The 18,094-nt window shown below is 46.6% G+C and overlaps 1 protein-coding gene across 4 annotated transcripts in view; it reads right to left on the bottom strand.

Annotated features, from left to right (window-relative positions):
* Positions 1-10,753: 10,753 nt before the first annotated feature.
* LOC106610206 (zinc finger protein 827) overlaps positions 10,754-18,094 on the bottom strand; it is a 115,697-nt gene continuing 108,356 nt past the window's right edge. For 3 of the 4 annotated variants that reach the window (XM_045722759.2, XM_045722760.2, XM_045722758.2), the window contains exons 13-14: positions 17,763-17,940; positions 10,754-15,193 (exon numbers count right to left, since the gene is read on the bottom strand). In XM_045722759.2, coding sequence (XP_045578715.1) covers positions 14,227-15,193; positions 17,763-17,940 — 1,145 coding nt within the window. In that variant the 3' untranslated portion in view covers positions 10,754-14,226. Of the gene's footprint in view, positions 15,194-15,617; positions 15,669-17,762; positions 17,941-18,094 lie in introns of all 4 variants that reach the window. The other variant, XM_014209404.3, reaches the window with a different exon arrangement.

The raw sequence follows: 18,094 nt of genomic DNA, 5'->3' as shown, positions 1-18,094 counted from the left end.
ACTGTGTCCTAGATCAGTGATATGTAGGGTGAAAATTAAGCTACTAGCTCTCCCTTATTATCTCTGGCTGTAGTCTCTCACTAGCCCTCATCCCCCTCTCCTCTCTATACCCCTCTCTCTATCTCTACCCATCCCTCACTCCCCCTCTCTCTTCCTATCTCTCACTCCTGGCCCTTCTCTCTCCTCTCAATTCAATTCAAGGGGCTTTATTGGCATGGGAAACATATGTTAACATTTCCAAGCAAGTGAGTTAGATCATAAACAAAAGTGAATATCCCCTGTTCTCTGTCTCTCTCCACCCGTCCATCTCTCCTGGTCCTGCTGCCCTCTTGCCAGTCTCTATTATCAGTGTCTTTCCAGTGGTCTCTTTCAGGCTGGGCAACCAGTGGTCTCTCCAGGCTGGGCAACCAGTGGTCTCTTTCAGGCTGGGCAACCAGTGGTCTCTCCAGGCTGGGCAACCAGTGGTCTCTCCAGGCTGGGCAACCAGTGGTCTCTCCATGCTGGGCAACCAGTGGTCTTTCCATGCTGGGCAACCAGTGGTCTCTCCATGCTGGGCAACCAGTGATCTCTCCAGGCTGGGCAACCAGTGGTCTCTCCAGGCTGGGCAACCAGTGGTCTCTCCATGCTGGGCAACCAGTGGTCTCTCCATGCTGGGCAACCAGTGGTCTCTCCATGCTGGGCAACCAGTGGTCTCTCCAGGCTGGGCAACCAGTGGTCTCTCCAGGCTGGGCAACCAGTGGTCTCTCCATGCTGGGCAACCAGTGGTCTCTCCATGCTGGGCAACCAGTGGTCTCTCCAGGCTGGGCAACCAGTGGTCTCTCCAGGCTGGGCAACCAGTGGTCTCTCCAGGCTGGGCAACCAGTGGTCTCTCCATGCTGGGCAACCAGTGGTCTTTCCATGCTGGGCAACCAGTGGTCTCTCCATGCTGGGCAACCAGTGGTCTCTCCAGGCTGGGCAACCAGTGGTCTCTCCATGCTGGGCAACCAGTGGTCTCTCCATGCTGGGCAACCAGTGGTCTCTCCAGGCTGGGCAACCAGTGGTCTCTCCAGGCTGGGCTCCAGACAGACCATGTTTTGACAGGCAGTGCTGGACTACACTCCTTCAGTCCTCCCTGGCTGCATACAGAGGTCAGCCTGTCACACCTGTCCACAGCTACACACACACACACTCTCTCTCTGCTGTGTAGGGAAAACTACCAGACAGCTCCCTGCACACCACAATCCCAGACTCCGCTAAATTGATTCATGTAGAGAAGCAGAAGAAGAACGGTACAATCTTGTATTTTATTCCACTGTACTTTGAGCCCAGTGTCTTTTATGATGGAGGAATTAATGCTACAGCACTTAAAGCCTTGGCAACCAGTGAAAAGTGTTCTAGACCGCATCCCAAATGGCACCCTATTCCCTACATAGTGTACTACTTTTGACCAGGGGCTCTGGATCAAAAGCAGTGCACTATATAGGGAATATGGTGCCATTTGGGACGCAATCTAGTTTTTACTTTCTAGAGCGGAGGAGGTTTATATTGGATAGTTGCTATTAACTACCGATAGACTGCACTCTGCCTTGCCCTCTCCTTGGCCATATGTTAATGACCACTCAGTGCTGCTGCCCTGGGGTAACCCTGCCCGCTGCTGGACTGGGTCAGCCAAGCACCAGACCCTCCAAACGACTAGGCTACCACTCAAACCTGGTTAAAATAACTGCACACGCTTGTTTGCCTGGATTTTTGATTAACATAATCTGAAAATTGGGCTATATGAAATGATAAAAAAATATTTGTATTCCTAAAAATGCACCTTTTAATATGCGATATGAAGGGGTGTGTTTTGAATTGGTTCACTAATGGCCGGTAATGGATACAGCCCGTTCTCCACCCTGCCCTAAGCCTACCAGGGTCGTATTCATCAGGGTATACCGTATCAAAACGTTTTACAACAGAAAATAGAAACTAGTGCTTCCTATTGGACATGGTTCAACTGGTCCATCCCTGTTTCAGTCCATATTTGTTCCGTTTGATGCCTAATGAACACGACACTGTTCTGCCCACTACGGTAACAAGATGGCAGCTGAGCTCTGCTCCCTGGTAGTTGATCACTGGCCGTTTTACTGCCCTGGCATGTTCCTGGCTCCTCTCTCTGCTCCGGGGGCAAAGCGGACACGGCCCACAGTAAAAGGCCTGTGAGGCGGGCAGGAAGCTGTGGCCGTGGCTGGCGAAGCTGGCTTCATCACGTTACGTTGACATGTCAGGGAGCCGTGCCAGGGCAGTGGGCACCGCCGTGACTCATTGTTCCCGCCACTTCCCGCTCTCCCCGGACAAGTTGCGTGGGAGCAGGTAGAGTGGGCGACGGGGCGAGTTAGCGCCTGGTGGCAGATGGGCAGGGTAACCGGTGCCAGCCACACTGGACCACTGGTCTGGCAACTGGACACAGACTGACTGGACAGCCGGACGTGGCGTTTTTCTGGCACGAGGATATGGGCCAGGTGTCTCCCTCCAGCAGCAAGCTGTGTGTGTGTCAGAGAGAAGGAGAGGAATGTGCTAGTATGCATCATTTAACATGACCACCTAAATGAATCCATGCTAGCAGTGTGTGTGTTTATGAGAGAGGGAGAGAGATTGCCCCATTTTATACTGAAAACCGAAGCCAACTTTACTGTACAGGCAGGACATTAATCTTAGGGAAACAAAATAAATCAAAATTGGTTTAGAAAAGAGCTGTCAGTCTAATTGTTGTGATAACCATTCCTGGGGTACTCTCAGGGCGTCTGTTGAAAGTCAGTGCCATGGAATGCATGCTCATCAACATCCAAACATGCTATGGCCCTGAGAACTGACTGAGAGAGAGCTCTTGTGTGGTGGAGGAAGGTCTCCCGAAAGGATGGCCTTTTCAGATCGTACATGCCCTACTTTCATGTTCATGTCGATTTCATGTTGGACTGCAGTGAGAAACGAATGAGATTTGAGTTTTGAAGTCCAGCCATTCCTGCTATTGACCTCTTTTATGTTTCCAATAGAAGTGATTATCGTTGTTTCTCACAATTAGCCTAAATCACACCCAAAAGCAGAATGCAGGCTTCTTACTGAAATGAAAGAGCATGGCTGGCATTTGCAGATTACAGAAATCCCTCTAAAAATCCGTATTTATCTGTTATACAACAGGGGAGATATTGAGAATGGAAAGAGCCCAGTTTGAAAAAATGACTTTGCCCTTCAGCTTGTGTGTCCCTCCACCAATGAGGGTTAAATGACTCTCTGGGCACCTTGGCAACCATCGCTGTGCTGCTCCTGAGTCCCTACCTACATCTGGACTGGCTGAACTCAAGACTGTAGAGCTCTCTGCCTATCTGTCTGTTTTGGTAAAGAAACGGATGTGTTATCTGACATTGGTACATGATATTTTCAGAACAAATGCTGGTATAATCATGTTCTGTTACTGTAGTCATGGTGATATGTGACGTGTGTGTGAGTGTAATTGAGAATCTTATTAACCAAGATATGTAAACCTTTGAGGCAAAGACAGTACAGTATGAAGATAGGCAGTAACTGCTTCTCCAATAGAAATCCCAGATATGAAGTTGTTTTTGATGAAAATGAACACGTCAGTTTGTCACTTTCACAAGGTTGGAGTAATAACATGCTTGACTAGAGCAGGGGTAATAACTGACCAATGCAGGGTTGACGCTTCAGGCTTTCCCAAACTCGCTCCTGGTGCCCCCCATGGGGGCACGTTTTGGTTTTTGCCCTAAAACTACACAGCTGATTCAAATGATCAAAGCTTGATGATGAGTTGGTTATTTGAATCAGCTGTGTAGTTCTAGGGCAAAAACCAAAACGTGCCCCCATGGGGGGCACCAGGACCGAGTTTGGGAAACCCTGGACTAGGGGAGGGTTGAGGAGGAGGAGGGTTGATACTTGACTAGGGGAGACTGAGGAGGTATGAGGAAGTTCCTAATATGTATTCCGTACAGTAAGCTTGTATTCAGGTTGACGTTTCCAACTGGGCACAGACGTCAATTCAACGTCTATTTCACATTGGTTCAACATAATTCCATTGAAATGACGTGGAAACAACGTTGATTCACCCAGTGTTATTGTCCTGAGTCTTGCCTGTAGGCAGAACTTAGATAGCCAAAACTGGGTTTATTGTAAAAATACATGAAAAGTGCTTTTTTGTCTTAATGTAAGGTTAGGGTTTGGCATTAGGGTTAGCAGTGTGGTTAAGGTTCGAGTTTGGCATTAGGGTCAGCAGTGTGGTTAAGGTTAGGTTTATATTGTGGCTGTGCCAGCTAGTGACCACTTTGCATAACTGCCTCCAGAAAAACGCTAACTTGCCTTGTAAGCTACTGTATAATGATCTGGATGGTGGACATGAAATACTAATTGATGATATCTCCACACTCCACAGCAGTCTTATATGATATACAAGTAATTTATTCCAAGATGGGAATACAAGATGTCCAACTTGCCCAAAAACGTGTTTTGTTGTGTAGTAGTAGCCACGTACAACGACTAGACCAGACATCTGGATGGATGCGATCCAAGTTAATTTCTTTGAACCGCTCTCCTCTTAAATGAGAATTGATGGTAAGATTCCCAATGTCTTGATTGGAAGACAAATGAGTATGGGGCGGTCCCGTAATTGATTGAAGACCGCAATTTGATTAGGCTAATTGAAATGCATTGTAGAAATCGTTAGATGCTCAAGTACATGGAATCATTTAAAACACTACTAACCAGGCAGTGATCAGGTCTCACCACAAATAGGAAGGATTCTATTAAAGATGGTGGTTTCTGTTTCTAAACATGTCTGTTCAACACAGTAGTGGTACGTGGGTAAAATCACTGGGGAAGCCAATCCAGAAGACAAAGCCACATTACAACCTGTGTGTTGTGGTAATTGTGTTGTTTGCTTCAACTTCAACATCATCTAATCACCTCTACTTAGTCTAATACAATGACAACTAAAAGATACCAAAAACTATTTAGTCCAATCAACGTAAGCTAAATATAATGTGGTTGTTCGTGGTTCTGATTTGTGCGTGTTGGTGCAAGTAGAAAAACAACATTCTGTCAATGACGTATGCTCTCAATGCGATTTGACAGGAGAGACGACAAATCCAAACGGGTTTCCCATGACACTTTTTTTTTGGTGTGCCAAGACCATTCACAGTTGAGCTCACTCAGTTTAGCTCAATGCTGATTGGCTATTATTTGATGGTTTTTTTTAATCAAGGGAGGCCAAATGCTCGCTGGCTTCCCATGCATTCAACGCTATGGGCGGCACGATGTCATACTCTTCTGGACCAGACAGCATCAGATAGATGGGCGCTGTTTCGCTTGCTCGAATGCTTTCTCCGGTTAGATACATTCAGCCTCTTGCGAATCAAAGGACAATTATGAAACATTATTTTGCGTTTGTTACTTAGAAATGTTTTGGGAAAGACTGGCTTCCCTTGGCATCCATGAATACACCCCGCTGGTTCAATGTCACATTGGATATTGTGGTGGATTTGAAAACAAGAATGATACCCTTATGTTTCTCTGTGTGGTTTCCTCAGTAAACAACCACTGTACCTGGTTTTACTGTATTTCCAAACCAAGAATAAAGTACAACTGTCTCCAGATCAGTTTTTCACCTGCCCAGCCGGAGCAGATCGTTGTGGGTGAGACTGGGGTCAGTGTTACACTTCATTACTTCACCAGGGGAATGAGGAGCAGGATTAGCTCGTCTCTGACCTTGGATCTTAAAAAGAAGCCAGACGCACAAAAACCTGCCAGCCTCAGATCTCTACGGACCTGAATCATTGAAATCATTGCTGGTCTTGTAATAGACAGAAATGGTGAGGAATATAAATATAAAGCAGTAATAGATCTAAAGATAGAATAGAGTAGAATGGCATAATTAGAAGAGATACATTTTAGATTGCATTTGATGGCAACTGATTGATGCTGGCAAGATGCTGGAAATTACTACATTTTAAAAGACTGTCCACATACTATCATGTTCTAAATGTCAACAAAAGCAAAACAGAAGATGATGCCAGTATCACTGAGCGTGATGTCCAATAGGAACATGAAAAGACCTATTCATGCCATTGTGTTATGACCGAAGAGCTCATATCCATAGAAACCAAGTAACCTATGGCTGGTCAGTGTCCCGTAGTGCCATGGTAACAGTCTAGCCCTGACAACAGTCGTGAGATTTACTGGGTCTCCATTTCAGATGACTCTTCCTAGCTAAGTGGTATGACCCCCCCCCCCCCATCTGTTTCACCAAGTTACAGTATATCCCTCCCCCTTATATACAGTACAGTAAACATGCCTTCCTTGTCCAATCAAAATCACCCAGCTTATGTTTGGGGTTGTGTAGTGAGGCAATGTGTGTGTGGCTATACGATCCATCCCCCCTATAATGTTTTCCGGGGCGGCCCCGAGTCTGGATACGCCAGAGCCCGGTGGCTTCTTGGTAATTCCTCTTCCTCGGTGGCGATGGTACCCCCTGTGGAGCTTCCTGAATCAGATTGTCGCGGACCCCCCCTGCCGAGCGATGTCTCACCCCTGCGATTAGGAGCTCACACCGCATGGGGTGGTTGGCTAGTGATGGTGACGTCTGGCCCTGGTTGGTGGGATTAGCTGCAGAAGGACAAGCAAGTAAATGCATGTCCTCTCTGTTGCCTATTCTGGACGGGCAAATGAGTGATACGCCACAGGAGACTGCAGGGCTCCCACATGGAACCCTATTCTCTATTAAAGTGCACTACTTTAGACCAGGATCCATAGAGCTCTGGTCAAAAGTAGTGCACTTGATACCTAGCCCAGACTATAGATCATCCCCCTATCCCTTTTTTATTTGGCTAGATCCCAGCTCTTGCTTGGATAAGATGTGTTTTTCTCACCTGAGGTGGAAGCTGTCCAGTCGGAATACAACGTGATTATCAACGAATGGATAAGGTTGAAGCACATTGGATTTCATTGAACTCGATCTGAAATGACATTAACTTTATAAAATAAGTTTGGTAACTAGTCATTTCTGAAAAGTTGCATTAGTGCTGGTATACCCCATGCTAAATCAATTCCAGAGTTAGTTTCCCCCTTATGTTTCTCTGCAATAACAATCCTCTCTTCTCCTAGTACCACAGCCTCTCTGTTGCAGGCCTTCTCTTTGTCTCTCTGGTTATGTACAAAATGGCAACCCTATCTCCTTTATAGTGCACACTACTTTTGACCAAAGCCCTATGGACCCTGGTCAAAAGTAGTGCACTATATAGGGAATAGGGTGCCATTTTGGACACAGCCTCTGTTTGCCCCCCTCGGTTTGTTTTCTCTATGGAGGGGAGAGAGGATCTGTCTTTACTTAGCTCTGCCTCAGCTCCTTCTCCTTCACATGCTAAGACCTCAAACCCACCATGGACAGACAGGGTGAAGAGAGGGAGCCTGGGAAGTATTGATGCTTCAGGGCAGACATGGAGAGTAGAGGGAGGAGAGAAAGGGGGAATAAGAGGGAGGTGGAGAGAGATGGAGAGAGGGAGAGAAAAGGAGGGTAGGGGAGGAGTGAGAGAAGAGGGTAGGGGAGAAGTGAGTGGTAGAAATAAAGGGGAAGAAGAGAGAGAAAGGAGTGGAGGGAGAGAAAGGGGTACAGTGAGAAAGAAAGGGTAGATAGAGAGAATCACCGTACTACAGAGAAAGAGGAAAAGAGGGAGAAGTGGAAAGACAGAGATAGGCAGGCCGCTGGGTGGCAGCTCCCTCCTGCCGACACAGACTTCTGTCTAAGCAGCTTTCCTCTCAGGGCGGGGTCAGCCCAGGTCACAGTGGGATTACACTTTTGGCAAACAAGAGGGAGCTCCTCTCGCTCTCCGTCTCTTTCCGGCTCTTTCTCTCTCCCTCTGCCTGCAAAGCTGCGCCGCTGCGACTCCCCCGTGACTCGAACCAGCTGTAATAAAGCCAAGGCAGCCTGAACCTACAAACAAAAAGCTAACACGCTATCGATCGGTGCCGGCCAACTTCCGCAAGGTGGTGTCGAAAGGTCTTCGCTGTGCAGACAGCTTGAGCCCAGGGGTGGAGGGATATTATTAGAAATATATATACACCTTTTGTGTGAGGAGAAATTCTCAATTTTGGACAATAGCATTATATAGTAACTAAGGTGCTTTAGGCATGAGCTAAATATGAATGGAAGTCAATATTTAAACGTCTATATACCCTCAAATCAATACATGTCCTGCCGTGCGCGCACACACGCATGTCTCCACTAGTGTGTATGTAAGTTGTGTCTCTATCTTCACTTCCTAATCAACACTTCCACTCATAGGGAGGTCAGCTGAGCAGGCCCCTAGTGACCCTGGCACTGCTTTGAACTTAATTAAGCAGCTTTAAACACACTGGAGAGAAGACTCATTAATACCACGCTATGGCAAACGGCCAGACCAGATCGAGACGCCAACATTTGAATTACATAGAGAAGAGAGAGGAGTTTCAGACTTGAACACGGGTGAACTCTGTAAAGGTTAAGATCCAGGGCAGTGAGATGACCATTTGATCAAGTGTCGCTGGAGCTCCATACTTTACTCTGAGCAACACTGAAATCCTGCGGATGAGGTAGTGTATATACAGATCATTGGCTCAGATAACATTACTGCATAATACACACTGACTTTCAACTGAAATAGTGCATATCATATAAACAGCCATATGAAACTGTCAATACTTAAGGGGTGAGAGAGGGGGGGATCTCTCACCCCTTCAAAGTATTGGCTGTTTATATGATATGCACTATTTCAGTTTGAATCGACATGTCTAAGTGTTTATTTCTCTTTTGTTTATTATCTACTTCATGTAAACATATGTTTCCCATGCCAATAAAGCCATTGAATTGAGGGGGGAGAGAGAGAAGGGGGATAGACAGAGGGAGAGGGGAAAGAGAGAAGGAGGATAGACAGAGGGAGAGGGGAGAGAGAGGGGAGAGAGAGAAGGAGGATAGACAGAGGGAGAGAGAGGGGAGAGAGAGGGGAGAGAGAGAAGGGGGATAGACAGAGGGAGAGGGGAGAGAGAGGAGGATAGACAGAGGGAGAGGGGAAAGAGAGAAGGAGGATAGACAGAGGGAGAGGGGAGAGAGAGGGGAGAGAGAGAAGGGGGATAGACAGAGGGAGAGGGGAGAGAGAGGAGGATAGACAGAGGGAGAGGGGAAAGAGAGAAGGGGGATAGACAGAGGGAGAGGGGAGAGAGAGGGGAGAGAGAGAAGGGGGATAGACAGAGGGAGAGGGGAGAGAGAGAAGGAGGATAGACAGAGGGAGAGGGGAGAGAGAGGGGAAAGAGAGAAGGGGGATAGACAGAGGGAGAGGGGAGAGAGAGGGGAAAGAGAGAAGGGGGATAGACAGAGGGAGAGGGGAGAGAGAGAAGGAGGATAGACAGAGGGAGAGGGGAAAGAGAGAAGGGGGATAGACAGAGGGAGAGGGGAGAGAGAGGGGAAAGAGAGAAGGGGGATAGACAGAGGGAGAGGGGAGAGAGAGGAGGATAGACAGAGGGAGAGGGGAAAGAGAGAAGGGGGATAGACAGAGGGAGAGGGGAGAGAGAGGGGAAAGAGAGAAGGGGGATAGACAGAGGGAGAGGGGAGAGAGAGAAGGAGGATAGACAGAGGGAGAGGGGAAAGAGAGAAGGGGGATAGACAGAGGGAGAGGGGAGAGAGAGGGGAAAGAGAGAAGGGGGATAGACAGAGGGAGAGAGTGTGTGTTTGGGATACTGACTGTTGGCCTGTTAAAGGAGAACTTTAGACCAAGGTGTTCTATAGCTCGGGGCCTAACGGTGATAAATGAGTCCCTTAATTTCTGCAAACACTTTATCTCTGCTTCATCTGTTTTCATTAGGCTGGCCCCAACCTCTGGCTGGGTGAGAACGTGCTGCTGCTGTCTGCTGCCTCCATTACAGCACTGTGGACACGCCCCAAATTGCACCCTATTCCCTATGTAGCACACTACTTTTGACCAGGGCCGCAGGGCAGGTTGGTTGTTTGGCAACAAAACCAAGGCGTGCGCAACTATGGGGCAAAACAGACGGGGTTGGCTTAGATTGTTGACAACATGTAAACTATACTTAGTCTGTTTATTGAAATCATAAATACATTTTCACAATGAGCACTTGTCTCTCAAATACATTGTTACTGTTGGTGGTTAGCTAGCTAGCTAATTTTAGCCATATTAGCATAGACGTGACATGAGTCAAAACACCTGAAAAACATGGTATCAAGAACAGCTGAAATGAGCCACTTGCGATTCACTACATGGCAGCTTCTTGTTACTGTAGCTAGCTATCTGGCCATCCAGAATCATAACAACTCACGGCCTTCTGCCCCATTGAAGCGCGTGCATCGTTTTCGTCGTCGTCAGTTAACCCTGTTGGGCCCTGGTCAAAAGTAGTTCACTTTATAGGGAACAGGGGTCAAAAGTAGTGCACTATATGGGGAATAGTGTGCCATTTCAGACACAGCCTATGAAACGTATAGAGAGCTGCGTCGCATCAGAAAGAGTCCTCCGCCGTCTCTCATAAGGCCTGAGTGTTGGCCGGTTAGATTGCTTTGAGGTATTCCATAATTAGATTTTTGGGATGATCGATTGCTGCTCTTTTCTTTACCGGTGTAAACGTCTCCACCCGTGTAGCAGCTATACCTGGAGAGAGGCAGTTTCAACTATATACAATCAAAACAACATGACATTGAAAATCACATTATAGAATCGAATGAAAAACCAGACCTGAGGTGGAATATCTGTTGTAAGCTTTACTTTCAAATCCCGTTACATTTAGATCTGGCAACTTTTGAACATAAAATAATGCCAAAACAAAGAAAAAACGAATACAAAAACCAAAAAAGTACAAATGATCTATTTACCAGTTATTGTCACAAACAACCCTGTACAGCCTTAACAATGACCTAATCAAAAAGCTTTATACAGCACATACCAATTTTTACTGAGTGCCAAAAAGATGAACGAAAACACACAAAAAAGAAGATAGTTGAGTCTTGTCGAGTCATAAAATAGAGAGAGAGATGTCATGCATACTCCGAAGTGCTCAGAAAGGTAGTCACCCGACATATAAAAAAAAATTATATATAAAAAAAAAAATCACCTTCTGCTGCTTCTTTACAATTAGGCAAGAAATAATAAGCAAACGATAAGTGCTTAAAAATACTGGGTTTGGAAAGGACAGAGAAGCGATCCCTGTCGGCCTTTTCTTCTCCTTAGACACACCAACCAGACCAAGGGGCCGTTTTATTAGAAGAAAGAACTGCAGCCATTCTCGATTACATAATGATTATGCGGTAGCTATATATATATATAAAAAAAGGCATACAGTCAGTCGTAAAAAGACGGGCACATTCTTTTTTTGTTCCTCTTATTTTTTGTTTTTAGATTTGGACCCTGAAAATCAGTTTGACTCATTCTCAGTGATCTCAGGCGGTTCCCTTCCACCAAGTGGCACTAGAGTATTACATATTAGAGGATAGATAAGGAGCTGGAGCTGACCTAGGAGTGTGTGTGGCAGGGGTGGGGGCTCCTTGTACTCCTATAATGTAGCAGCGACCAGCGGACAGCATGCTGAACATTGCTATGTTGTCAAAGGGAACTAAAAGAAAACCAACCACGGGGGAGAGATTTAACTGTTACACCCCTCCGTTACCAGGAAGTGACGGATTTAATCCTAGCATCACAACCTCGTTTTTAAGTTTCATTTGGTCTTAACAATGCATTGTTCTCTCAATTTTTTTGTCGTCATTACAAAGAAATAAAAAATATATATAAAAAAATTAAAATCACAAGAAAATGTAAAGTACAAGAAACAAGCAAAACAATTAAGGTAAAAAAAAAAAATCCCTTTACAAATAAGAAACCATTTTGGCTTAAAGACCACTTGGGAATGCGAGCACGGTCAATTAAATGGGTAATGCTTTTGAATAAAAAAAAACGAAATGCCTTTATTATGCTGCCTGGTCTCATGTACACTCTCCATCTGTACAGATAAATACATTTTTCATGTTCAAAAAGTGCAGCACTGTGCAAAATTAGCTTTGACAATTTAGCCTGGGCCCTTTGGGTCTCCCAGCGTAATATAGTTCAACCTCCACTGTCTAATTCATGCAATTTGTGTTCATCTGCGCTCTGCAATTTTACAGAGGTAAAAACCCTCCGCACTAAACCAGAAAATGTCTACACAACAAAAATCAGGAAATCACGGTTTTGATTCAGATCGTTCACAGCAAACATCTTAAAAAGGTAATAAGTCTGTTTCCGGTGATATCCTATCGGACCGACAGCTCAAACGTTTGCACTAAAACAATATGAACTAGCTAAGTGCTTTTGGTTTAGAAATGGGACTAAGCTAAATGCAATTACAACTGAGAGATGGAGCGAAGGGGGAATAGAAAGCAGTACCATGTCTTCTCACTGAGATAGAAGCTACACCACCAAAACCAAACCAATGGCTGCTTCCTCGTCGACAACATTGGACCTATCGGAGCCTTCCTCAAAATGGCTTCATAATAGCGATGCACGTTAGTAGAAAACGCTCATCGTCCTACGTTTAAAAGGCTCAGTAAAAAAGAGAAAGAGAGAGGGAGAAAAACGAATGAACAACCTAAAAAGACACAGAAGGCCACCGACCTACAAAAACCAACCCCTTGCTTTCTGTCATATAGGCAACGGTACCCAACAGTCCCTGCCTGCAACTACACCGCACATCTGTATCACGTTCGCATCACGGACATCAACAAAGGAAAATACATTCATTCAAGTCATTTTGGAACAGTTTCTTTCAGTTTTTTCTTTTACACAAAATTACAAAAGAGCTCCAAAAAGCACCACTGAATCGGCCTGTGGTGACCGGAGCTGTTGGGGGGTTTTAACACCCCGTTAGCTGGTCACCTCCACAAAACAGTTATCTCTTACAGCTTATCTAACGTAACGGTGCGCCAGTCCATACATAGTTCTACACATGATGCTGGACCGAACAACACCTGGGTCCTATTCATTAGGGCGCAACGTAGCATAACGACAAGTTCTGGTGATTCAGTCCTTTTTCTTCCGTTTGGTGCCTAATGAATAGGACCCTGGTCTCAGGGGTTACAGGTGTCCTCATGGAACCTTTGATGTGGGCTGGTGGGGTAAAACTAATCTGGTCCCAGATGTGTTTGTGGTATCTTGCCAATTCCTACGGTCATTGTCACGTCAGCACAAATAGACCTGGGACTAGGCTACGGTTACACAAGGGCTAAGTTGGGGAAAGCAAAGGCTATAGCATGAGGCTATAATGTGTGTTACATTGATTTGAAAACCGTTTGAATTGGCAAAGGGCCTTGAGTAGAGAATGTCACTTGTTCTGCCCACCCCACCGCACAACGTCAAACAATGTACAAGATGTCACCTGTGTGTATGGGTTGCCAAGACGACCGCCACCCGAGACAGGTGAGTTCAGTCGGCGTTTGATGCATATGGTTTCACCATTACACAAAACCAAACAGATAAAGTCAAAGCTTAGTTGTGGGGGAGATTGAAGGCTACAAAACTATGTACAGTACACATTAGTTAAATAATTCATTAAGTGCGTGGTTTGAGGCGTTGCTTTGGAAACGAGACTTTTGAGAAAAAGTTCAGTTTCATTGGTTCTTGTTCGCGGCGCATCACAATTGAACAACCTGGGGATTGGTTCATCATACCCTATTAAATGACGTGCATCAAAGCTAGCGGAAACAAAGAGGCAGGCATGCTATTCTGATGCGTAGTAGCCAGAAGACTAAAATGCACTAAAAATGTCAGAGCACTTGTTTTGTTTCTTCTTCAACTTTTCTAACAAATACAAAAAGAAAACAAGGATCCGTTTTACAGGTAATGCAGTTGGGTCCTGGTCATTCAAAAGTCCAGAAAACAAACATTAGAAAATAAAAAGTAGAGAGAGAGAGTAATATTTCAATCGATATAACAGATAAGAAAAGCAGCTTTTGATATAAATGCATTTTATAGCACATACAGCCTTCTCTCTGATAAATTCTATTTTTTTATTGTCTACAATAACTACTTGTCTGTCTCTGTCCAGCTTATTCAGCTGGCTTGATTGGAAAGTTTTCCCCATCGCAGTGGATAACGATTATTCAGACCACTGTCCAGGGAGAGAGGGATGGGGAGAAAGGGGAAAGAGAGGGAGGGGGAAGAGATAGGGATGAGAAGGAGGAGAGGAGAACAGTCACACAGTCTTGGCTCTCTCCGTTAGTCCCAGTCCTAGGTAAGCCAGGAAGGAGTGTTTGAGTGAGGTGGGCGAGGGAGGAGAGGAAGAGGAGGCGGTGGAGGAGAGGAAAAGGGGGGAGGAGGAGGGCGGCCTCTGGAGTCTGGAGAGGGGCGAGTGGAATGTGGAGCGGTGGCGGTGGGTGAACAGGGTTGTGAGGGGGATCAGGTGCGCCCGCTCGCAGTTTCCCAACTGCTCGTAGACGTGGCGTGGGGAGGGGAAGAAGAGGGAGGGGCCTCCGCCATTGGTTGTGGTTGCTGTCAGGTAACGCTGGGCTGGGGGCGGGAGTTCCTGTTGACGGTGGTGTTGTTTCCCTGTGATGAGTGACAGGGCGACAGACTGCAGGGCCTGGGAGGCAGAGAGAATCATGAGGGGGCTGCTGCTGCCGCTCCCCCCGCTACTCCCATCCCCACCTCCACCTACCCCCAGGAGGAAGGGCTCCCCGCCCCGCAGAGACCCCACCAGAGAGCCTCCTAGCTGGGCCTGGAACTCCTCCTCCCCGGCCTCCTCCCCTTCCCCTCCACCCTGGTGCTTCTTGAGGTGGCGGCTGAAGATGAAGGGGTGGGTGGTGGTGAAGGGGCACTCCGTGCAGCCGAAGGTCTGGCGCGGGGCGTGCTTCAGCTTCTTGTGCAGGTTCAGGTTGTCCTTGCGCTTGCAGCTGTAGCCGCAGCGGTCGCAGTGGAAGGGCCGCTCGCCCGTGTGCACGCGCACGTGCTCGATCAGCTTGTTGGCCGTCTTGGACAGGTAGCCGCACTGCTCGCACTTGTAGTGGTTGCCGAGGCGATGCTCGCGGACGTGCCTCTCCAGCGCGGGCTGGTCGCGCCACACCGACTGGCAGATGCGACACTTGTACTCCATCTTGTAATGGGTCTTCAGGTGGCACTCCATGGCCGCCGGTCGATTGGTGGAATAAATGCAGACGGGGCACCTGGGAAACAGGAAGGAGGAAGTGGAAGGGGGCAGGACATGGGAAATACACACACAATAGCGAGGGGAGGTTTAACAAAGAGAAGACTTAAATACACGATGACCAAAACACACACCTTAAGACTTCAACACAGGGGAGGATGAAGAGGTGGAAAGGTGAAGGAGGAAAGGTGTGTGTGATGTGTCCTGAATATTTTACCCTAGAAGAATGATTGGTATGTGTGTGTGTGTGTGTGTGTGTGTGTGTATTATTGAAATTTGAAAGCGTGTAGGGTGGGTTGGGGTTGAAAGTGTGTTTGGAGTGGGTTGGTGGTAGGTGGGTGGGGCATGTAGAACTGGGCACAGACAGGTTGTGGAAAGAGAACAGGATTGGACGAAATTAGGAATGTAAGGATAACTGAAATAAATGGAAATGTGGCACTTACATTTAAATAGCACCATTCATCTGCTCTGGGCCCCAAAGCGCTTCACAAACCCTGCAGAACAGAATCACCTCAGAATACAACCAGCCACGTGGTGAAGACCCTACACACGCCTTCTCTCTCCCATACACTCCTGGACATACACTCCTGAATGAACACTTCTGAGTACACTAAGGATGCACTGGTAAAGGGAGGTCCTTCTCTGTCCTAGACACGCCTCAGTACACACTCCGAGTGCACAGTCTTTAGTACACTCTCCTCTTTGGTACACACTACAGCCTCGGCTACAACTTCTCGTCTGTCTTTTGCCCAGCTTATTCAGCTGGCTTGATTTGAAAGTGTTGTCCATTGCAGTGGATGACCATCACTCCGTCACCCCCACCGTCCACTGCTGAGCACACACTACTTAGTACACTATCCTGTCTGGACACACTACTCTAGAGTCTAGACTAGAGATACCCTCTTGAACTGGACGGAGGGGGCAGCTGTGTTTGGGCTACCTGCTTTTAATTCTGACCTCTCAAACCTTAACCGCACAGCTAATGTGGACTGTCTGTCTGGTTTTAAAGTCAGGATAGAGGATGGATTTTTAACAGACATTAAAACACTCAACTACTATAATGACTGAACTAATTGCACCCTTGAACATTTGAAATGTGAAATAATAAATTCCCATGTACCTAAAATTGACTAATACTGTTAGCAGTGTTGATGGTGTGTGTGTGTGTGTTCCTGTATTGACCAACGAACGTGGAGAGAATGGGTGGCGGCGTATTGAGACCTTAATCGTGCCTCTACTCCTTGTAACAAGACGAGACACTAACAGATACCTCAGTAAACTACTGCCCTGACTCTCTCACTCCAAACACCAAACCAACTAGTGATCTAACTCTACCGATGGCTAGACAACGGACAGTATCTGGTGAATAGTGGTGACAGCGTAGGCCGATCAGTTAATGGCGAGATGAGTTCAATGGCGTCTGATTGATATCGATGGCTCTACACGTGCATTGACTGACTGCGTTTCATGGCAAACAACTTCCACAAATAGATACAAACAAAAAAAAGAAACACATAAAAATGACAGTGACTTGTGTGTTAACTAACAATCTGTTTCTACGGCGATTCAATATTTTCCTAGATGTCTGTTCAGATTTCCTGTTAAGTGATTGCATGTGAATGCATGTATTACTTTCATTCCAGATGGTTTCAAATGCAATCTGGGAAAATAGAACATCTATGTGGTATAAAATATGCATCTGTGTGTGCAGGCTTTAAAAGCACAGCGCTAGGCTAGGCTAATGTCATTAGCATGTTGTTGCGTGTGTGTTGGAGGAGCTTCATGGGTAGGCTAATGTCATTAGCATGTTGTTGCGTGTGTGTTGGAGGAGCTTCATGGGTAGGCTAATGTCATTAGCATGTTGTTGCGTGTGTGTTGGAGGAGCTTCATGGCTAGGCTAATGTCATTAGCATGTTGTTGCGTGTGTGTTGGAGGAGCTTCATGGGTAGGCTAATGTCATTAGCATGTTGTTGCGTGTGTGTTGGAGGAGCTTCATGGCTAGGCTAATGTCATTAGCATGTTGTTGCGTGTGTGTTGGAGGAGAGTCATGGCTAGGCTAATGTCATTAGCATGTTGTTGCGTGTGTGTTGGAGGAGCCTCATGTACTGGCAGCGTTGGTTTAACATGAACAGATTGGCTGAACGGCTATGTATGGTTTACTGTTTGTGTGTGTGTGTGTGTACATCACACAGTACAACAGAGGCTCCTATAGGGGTATAGGAGTATTGGGTCAGAGGGGGACAGTGTTTGCTATCTAGGGCTGTGAGTCTAATAGGGGTTTATATATACTGTGTGAAGGTCTTAATAGCTTCAGTGAGCTAGATGTCCTATGCACGTAAATGTGTATGTTGGACAGTGTCTGTGTGTTTTACATTTACAGTTCAGACTGCGTGTGTATTATGTTTATGCATGTGGTCTTACACGCATGTTTTCGACTTAATGTGCATACTTAACGTGTATACTATAGTCAGCCGGTCAGTGGGTTACCGTCTGGCTGTGCGTCTGTACATGTGTGAGGGAGGAGTCGGGGTAGGGTAGGGTGGGAGGGTGGTGGAGTAGGAACCTCTGTCTGTACTTGCTTTCCTTACTTGAGCCCTCCGGTGGGGACGGTGTGGCACTTCTTGTGCTCCAGCAGCTGCTCGGGCGTTTTCAGGAACTTGTGGCACACGTCGCACTCGAACATGCGCGTGATCAGGTGGATCTGGAGGTGGCGCTCGTACATGGTCCGCGTCTTGCACACAAAGTTGCAGAAGACGCACTCGAAGCCTGGGGGGGGGGGGGGGGGGAGTTAGCATGACTGCAGTGCTCCTCGTCCTCTTAATAAACATCACTCCCGTGATATCCTTGTGTGTGGCTCAAATGATTGCTCGTATTTTACCTCACATATTCTGGACACATCACACACACACACCTTTACATC

This window comes from Salmo salar, chromosome 08, assembly GCF_965601325.2.
Source record: "Salmo salar chromosome 08, fSalSal1, whole genome shotgun sequence".
Taxonomy (NCBI): domain Eukaryota; kingdom Metazoa; phylum Chordata; class Actinopteri; order Salmoniformes; family Salmonidae; genus Salmo; species Salmo salar.
Note: the sequence above shows the minus strand (reverse complement) of the source record. Positions and strands in the feature narration are given on the sequence as shown.